The sequence below is a fragment of the Asparagus officinalis genome, chromosome 6, assembly GCF_001876935.1.
Source record: "Asparagus officinalis chromosome 6, Aspof.V1, whole genome shotgun sequence".
Lineage (NCBI taxonomy): Eukaryota > Viridiplantae > Streptophyta > Magnoliopsida > Asparagales > Asparagaceae > Asparagus > Asparagus officinalis.
Window position 1 is genome coordinate 69,222,602 of NC_033799.1, and position 8,225 is coordinate 69,230,826.

Here is an 8,225-nt window from a genome sequence, read left to right on the forward strand (position 1 = left end):
GATTTTCTATCCATCAATAACAATCTAACAAAAGGACAAAAATAATATCCATTCATACAAAATATATATATTGCAATCATTCAGTCAAAACATTATATATAACTGTTAAAGTGGAAATACAAAAATTAGTTAGTAGCACAATCATAACTAATATCCTAAATGTTGTCCTTCAACTTGACATCTTGTCCTTGAGGAACCGGTTATACAAATATCCTCCCCAATTGAATCTAAAATTCTCCATCTTCATTGGAGGATAAAATTTGAGTGGCTGACTATGAACAAACTGTAAAACACAAAAGTATAAAATATAATTAGATGAAATAAAATACTTCAAAAATCAAGAATGTACAAGTAATTCATTAAAATCATTTCTTACATAAATAGGAATACTGGTATCACCAAAAGCCAAGATATCCTTAATGAAGCAGCAAACATAATGACCACAATGAATGTCATTCATCTGCTTTGGACACTATCAAAAAAAAATTCAATTATATATATAAAATTTATTACCATATCTTATATATACTAATTTTTAATATTGTAAAGTAATTACCTGAATGTTCGACCAATTGAATCTGTTGTATGCAGTCTTACTAATTTTGCCACCTCGAAGAGTCCGATAACTTTTCATACCACTATTTTGTATAAAGTAACAATATTATACACATGTATATATATATATATATATATAATTTATAATATAAATAAACTAGAAGATGTATTTACCTTTCAACAAAGTTTTTCAAATCAATACGCTGTGAAATTTTCGAATTCGGTGCTGGATCCATGAAGTATATCATCTCTGTTTTGGTATTGATAGCAACTAATACCCAATGTTCTGATAATCTCTGTTTTCGGTGCTGGAACCTTCACGGAGTGGAGTGTATTAAGTAACACAATCTTCTCTTCCTTCGACAAAGTATGAGCGACAGGAGGTAAGTATGGTGCTTTCCCCTCCTTTGATACAGGTGCAAGTTCTTCTCTTATATTCATAGCAACCATGTCCTTTCGTGCATTGAGTCCATCTTTAGATTTTAAAGTGTCACCTAACAAAGTATTTATCACACTAGCAGCAACGTTTTTCTCATTGTGCATGAGATCAATAAAATGCCTAACAAACAAGTCCTTCCAGTAAACTAATTGAAAAAAGATTGATTCTTTCTTAAAACCTCTAGTGGGAATAGACTTTAAAAACTTTTGACCAAACTGTGTCTTAAGGTTCTCCACTTCTTTTAGCACATCAAGACCTGACAATGTAGGAGGTGGAGACCGATCTTCAACTTCACCATTGAATACCTCACACATAGATCTGTATGGATGACTTGGATCCAACCACCGTCTATGCCCCATGTAAATCGACTTCTTACAATGACGCAATCGAAGATGATCAGTGTCATTGGTACACCATGGACACGCACAACGCCCCTTCACACTATATCCAGAAAGGTTGCCATAAGCTGGAAAATCATTGATTGTTCCAAACAACATAGCCTTCAATCTGAAATTATCCTTTCTGTACGCATCGTATACATCAACACCCTCTTCCGACAACAACTTTAAGTCCTCGATTAAAGGATCCAAATATACATCAATGTCGTTACCAGGTTGCCGAGGTCCTGATATCAAAATAGACAGCATCATATACTTGCGCTTCATGCATAACCAAGGGGCCAGGTTATAGATCATCAAAATCATGGGCCATGTACTATGGGAAGTACTTTGAAGACCATGAGGATTCATTCCATCTGTTGAAAGTACTAAGCGCAAGTTTCTTAATTCCTTACTAAATTCTGGATATTTATTATCAAATGTCTTCCACTGGGGTGAATCAGCTGGGTGTCTTAACATTCCACCTTTAATTCTTTCATCATCATGCCATGTCAAGTATTTAGCATCTTCTGTGCTACTATACAACCTCCTAAATCTAGGAATTATAGGAAAGTACCACATAACTTTGGCTGGGGAGTTGTTTTTCTTATATCGCTTCTTACTACACTTGGGATATTCACTCAATTCTGCATATTCTTTCCTAAATAAAATACAATCATCCGGACAAGCATGAATCTTTTCATGTGTTAACCCGATAGATTTGAGCAATTGGTTAGCATCATATGCTCTACGAGGGAGCACATTCCCATCTGGCAAGAGTCCACTTACGGCTTCTAACATCTCTGTGAAGAACACATCAGAAACTTGGTGACAAGCATTTAAGTTGTACAAGATCAAAACAGCCGACAACTTTGAAGCTTTGGTACAACCCGGCCACAATGGTAGCCCAGCATCCCCCCTTAAGTCATCAGACATATCAGGATGATCCCGCAACTCTTCATTGACAACACTTGTGAAATTATTCATCCCACTAGATTTATCATCACCAGCTCCCATACTACTTGTGTTCATTATATTTGAAAACTCAAATTGCGAGCCTAGTTGAGTTGATGAACTATATTTACCTTTGCCACTTGAGCTACATTTACCTTTGCTCTCACCATGATATGTCCAAACCTTATATGTTCTGTCAATATCGTGAAACATTAAATGCTCAAGCAACTCCATTTGACCCCTAACCTCTTTGACATTTAGACATTTTCGACACGGACAATTAATGAACATCGAATTTTTGGCATTCTTAGTTGCATGAGCACAAAACTCTTCTACCCCTTTCTTATACTCTTCAGATAATCGATCTGCATTTACCCAGTCTCGATCCATCGAAAACAATACTACAAAAATACTACAAGATCAAAAGAGAGAGAGAGAGGTAAACCATCTGTTATTGTGAAGAATAACTACGTTTATGAGAAAGCTGTGAAAATTTTAGATAAGTACTGCTGCAAGGATTTTCAAACTTACTACATTTAACGCTCAAACAAAACCATACTAGGATTATTATTTACATACATATACATATATATATAATATAACCATACTAGGATTATTATTTACATGCAAGGTGGATTTGTTCCAACGAAATGAAGGAATTTTAAATTATTAATTGAGTTTTCTTGGAATCAGCACTACTAATACAACAGATTCTACAAATCTACACAGACAAAAACTCAACCCATCAAACCTCCTTTTTTTTTAAACCCCCCTTCTTCAATCCTGTAATTTAACTTATTGTGAGCTTACGTTTCTTCAATTTGGAGGTAAACCAGTTTTCACTCTATCTCAAAAAAGTATGCCAGTCCAATGTGTAATGAATTAGAAAAGATTTTCTTGTCTGTGAGCATTGTGTTTACCTCAGAATTAAGGAGATAAATTCTCTAAGTTATGGCTGATAACTTCCAGAATTGGCAGAATTGCAGAATTGGCAGAATTCTGCACGACTTCAGCAGCTCGAATAATGGATTCCCAACCCTAATTCAAAACCAGTGACATAAATTCAGTAAGTCACAAAGCAATAAGTCACAAACCAGTTTCATGCTCTTCTAGGCTTCTTTTAGTACACAAGTATTAAACCTAAAATCAAAATCTAAAGTACACAAACTCAATTAAACACCACAAAATCAAAACAGATAATCCCGAGTTGGAACTAAAGAAATTAAACCTAAAGTAAGAACGAAAATCAGAAAGCAATTGAACCTAAAATTAGAAAGCAATTATCACATCCGAAATCCCTATTTTGCCAGCTCTAAAGATGATGAAAATATAATGAATTTCATAAAATCGAATTTGAATTCCAGAGAGTGAATAAAAATGCACAAAAAAATGAGCACCCTAAAATCGAAATCAATTTCAGTAATTGACCAAGCAAATCAAAATTAAAAAATAATAATGTGCCCAAAAATTGAAATCAATTCCAACCCTTCATCTATTTTCAGAATTTAGTTTAGAATTGATTATGAAAACGCACCTGGAAACACTAATCGCACCTGTAAACACAAATCTCTGTCTTCAGAATTTAGTTTAGTATTGATTATGAAAAATTAGGGATTCAAAAATTAGGGATTTTGATAAAATTATTAGGAGGCAGCGAAACACTAATACGAGCGGCGATTTTGGGTTTGAGAATGAGCGGCGATTTTGTGGAGTTGTTCAGCGATTTTGTGGGTTTGTGGATTTTGAGAACGAGCGGCGATTTTGTGGAGTTGTTCAGCGATTCTGTGGGTTTGTGGATTTTGAGAACGAGCGGCGAAATACCGACGATTTTGGGTTAGATGAAGCGCACGGTTTTGTGAAATAATAGAGAAAGCGCGCGCGCGGTTTCCTGAACTTATTAGGAGTAATAATAGTTTTTTTTAATTAAATTTTAATTTTGAAACTGTAATAGCGCTTATGAAGCGCTATTTAAGAGAATAACAACATAGCGCTTTATAAGCGCTATTGAAGTGAACCCGGAGTTAACTCACATAGCGCTTTAGAAGCGCTATCGTCGTATAGCGCTTTATAAGCGCTATCCAAGTAACCCATGTAATACTTATCATATAGCGTTTTATTGAAGCGCTAAAGAAGCTTCAACTGGTATAGCGCTTAACTAACAAGCGTCATATAGCGTTTTATTGAAGCGCTAAAGAAGCTTCAACTGGTATAGCGCTTAACTAACAAGCGCTATTGCTGCAATTTTTCTTTTAAAGAAGCTTCAACTGGTATAGCGCTTAACTAACAAGCGCTATTGCTGCAATTTTTCTTTTAATTTTTTTTTAATTTCAATATGCAAATAAGCGCTATTCAAGCAACCACTTAGATAGCGCTTTTAAAAAGCGCTATCTAAGTGGCGTTTCCTAAGCCTAAATCTGTAGTAGTGATTCTTTATGTGATTATCTTTTATCTTTTTGTCACTAAGAACAAGAACCTGAAGTGGTCTTGAGAAGTTTCGCGGTTCGTCAACACCAACAAGTGGTATTAGAGCAAGGTTGTGGTATTCTTAATGGCTAAAGACAAGTCAGTAATCGGTGGTGTGAAGGTTGAGTTGAAGTCATTCGATGGGCGAAGCAATTTCACATTATAACAACGTAAGATGAAGAATATCTTGATTTAGCAAGATCTACATATGTGCATTATGAGGATTGAGCACAAGATGGAGACGATGTCTATGGAGGCTTGGAACAAGGCAAACCTCAAGGCAACAAGCTCAATTGAGCTGCACTTATCTAACGAAGTCACCTACAACGTGATGGAGGAGACTATCGCAAGGGGCACATGGGAGAAGTTAGAGAATCTCTATATGGGAAAGACTCTCTCTAACAAGCTTTTCTTAAAAGATGAATTGTTTAATATTCATATAGAAGATGGAGATGATAGTATGGAGCATCTTAATATGTTTAACCATTGTATAACAGATTTGTTGTGAGTGGAGGTCAAGTTTGAAGAAGAGGATAAAGCTTTTCTTTTGCTACGATCCTTGCCGTCGTCATTCAAACATTTTCGGACCACACTCATGTTTGGCAAGAAGACTCTTCGGATTGAAGAGGTTGTTCAAGACATCATATCTCATGTCAAAATAAACAAGAGCATGGAAGTTGACTTGAAAAATGAAGGTCTACTCGTCAAGGAGTTGAACGATCGAGGTCGATCCAAGGAGAAAGGTGCCAAGTTGGATAACCGTGGGAGATTTAAATCCAAGAGCTATAAGGATAAGGAGTGTTACTATTGCCATAAGAAAGGCCACTTCAAGAAGAACTACAAAAAGTTTAAGGCAGATCAGAAAAAAGGGAAGAAATCTAAAACCACCTCTATAGCTGGAGTTGCTACGAAGAACCGTGCCGAGCTTCTTTCAGTTTCGTCGAGTAAAACCATTTCTAATTCTTGGATTCTTGATTCAGATTGCTCTTTCTATATGTGTGCAAATAGGTTTTGGTTCAACACATATGAAAAGAAGGATGAAGGTGAAGTCCTCATAGGGAACAATGCCACGTGCAAGGTCATCGACATTGGCACAGTGAAGGTGAAGATGTATGATGGCATCATTCACACATTCGGTGACGTGAGACATGTTCCTACACACAAGAAGAACCTAATTTCTTTGGGCACTCTAGATGCAATCGGCCTCACCTACTCCTTAGCCGGAGGAAAGATCAAGATTTGTAAGGACTCGATAGTGACATACGAGGAGAGAAGCTTCCCAACAACTTGTACAAGCTTCTAGGAGATACTGTCTCATGGGGAGTTGTCGTATCCATAACTTCCAAAGAGGACTCTAAGATTGACTCTAGGGAAGACTGGACTTATCTATGTCATCTTCGTCTTCGCCAAATAAGTGAGCGGGCTATGAAGGAGCTAGACAAGAGGAAGCTATTGAAGAACGTGGAGACTTGCAAATTGGATTTCTGCAAGTATTGCGTATTTGGAAAGCAATGTAAGGTCTCATTCAAGCCTACAAACAAGGAGAATTCTACAAAGGAGATTTTCAACTATATTCACTCCGATGTATGGGGGTCGGCACCTACAAAATCTCATGGTGGTGCTCGTTATTTTGTCACCTTCATGGATGACTATTCATGAAAAACTTGGGTCTACTTCATGCGGGAGAAATCTGAAATCTTTGAGAAGTTCAAAGAATAGAAGCCAAAAGTAGAGAACCAAACTAGACAGAAGATCAAGTATTTGCAAAGTGACAACGGAGGTGAATATCATGATAGGATGTTCCTAGCGTTTTGTAAGCAAGAAGGCATTACACGATACTTTACCGTGAAGAAAACTCCATAGTAGAATAGTACGACGGAAAGGATGAACCGGACTCTCATGAAGAAAGAAAGATGCATGAGACTTCATGCAGGATTGCCTAAGTCTTTTTAGACTAAATCCATTAACCATGCTGCCTAATTGGTTAATCAGTCACCGTCTAAGTTGCTGAACTTTAAATGCGCCAAAGAAGTATGGTCAGAAAAAGAAGTTGACTATTCTACTCTGAAGGTTTTCAGATGCAAGGCGTATGTTCATATTCCGAGTGACGAATGGAACAAGTTGAAGCCAAAGTCACTCGAGTGCATTTTTCTCGGTTTGAGAAGGGAGTGAAAGGCTACAAGCTGTGGGATCTGAAAAACAAGAATAAAGTGCTAAGTAGAGATGTCGTGCTTGATGAAAGATTTGGAGCTAAAGCTATTGACAATGATGAGGATCGTGAAGAGAATCATTGTCGTACTGAAATTCCTTTGTCAACGGAAGGTTATATTCTAGAAAGTCAAGCTGAGGTAAAGCAACACGATGAGCAACAACAAGCCGAAGAGGTTCATGCAGAATCTACAAGCATAGCACAATCAAGATAGAGAAGAGTCATCAAGCCTCCTCAACGATTCAGATAGGAAGATGAAGCCTACTATGCACTCTTAGTTAGCGAAGAAGATCCTTCTACTTTCAAAGAAGCCATGGAAAGCAATGAGCAACAAGAATGGATAGGTGCTATGTCGAAGGAGATGCAATCTCTCTATAAGAACTCCGTTTGGGAGTTAGTCCAAAACCGCAAGATCGAAAGATCATCGGCTCTAAGTGGGTTTATCGAAAGAAGGAAATCATTAATGAAGCGGATGCTCCTACCTACAAGGCAATGTTAGTTGCGAAGGGGTTCTCGTAAAAGGAAGGTGTAGATTATGGTGAAATTTTCTCTCCAGTGGTCAAGCATACATCCATTCGAGTGTTGCTATCTCTAGTAGTGTAGCATGACATGCAGCTGGAACAACTCGACATGAAGACAACTTTTCTTCATGGAGATTTGGAGGAAATCATCTATATGGCTCAGCCAGAAGGATTTGCGGAAGAAGGAAAAGAAGACTTTGTGTGCAGATTGAAGAAGTCTTTGTATGGGCTCAAGCAATCTCCAAGACAATGGTACAAGCGCTTTGACTCATTCATGCTCCAAATTGGCTACAAGAGATGTGAGTTTGATTGTTGTGTTTACTCACGCACATTTGATGATGGCCACATGATTATTTTGATGTTGTATGTGGATGACATGTTGTTTGCATGTCGAGATTTGTCAAAAATAAATGAACTCAAAGGAATGCTGAGTTTGGAATTTAACATGAAATATCTTGGTGCCACCAATAAGATTCTCAGAATGGAGATTAAAAGAGATCGGGATAATGAGATATTGTATTTATCTCAAAACAAGTACATTAAAATTGTCCTTTAAAGATTCAACATGGTCAATTCTAAGCCCGTGTCCACTCCATTGGCTACTCAATTCAACTTAAGTACAAAGCAAATGCAATCTACAGAAGCCGAAGTTGAAGAAATGAAGAAGATTCGGTATGCAAGTGCAGTCGGGTGTTTAATGTATGCAA

The 8,225-nt window shown here is 37.1% G+C and overlaps 1 protein-coding gene across 1 annotated transcript; it reads right to left on the reverse strand.

Annotated features, from left to right (window-relative positions):
* Nucleotides 751–2,715, reverse strand: LOC109846281. Its single transcript, XM_020415504.1, has one exon. The coding sequence runs from the start codon at nucleotides 2,713–2,715 to the stop codon at nucleotides 751–753; it is 1,965 nt and encodes a 654-aa protein (XP_020271093.1).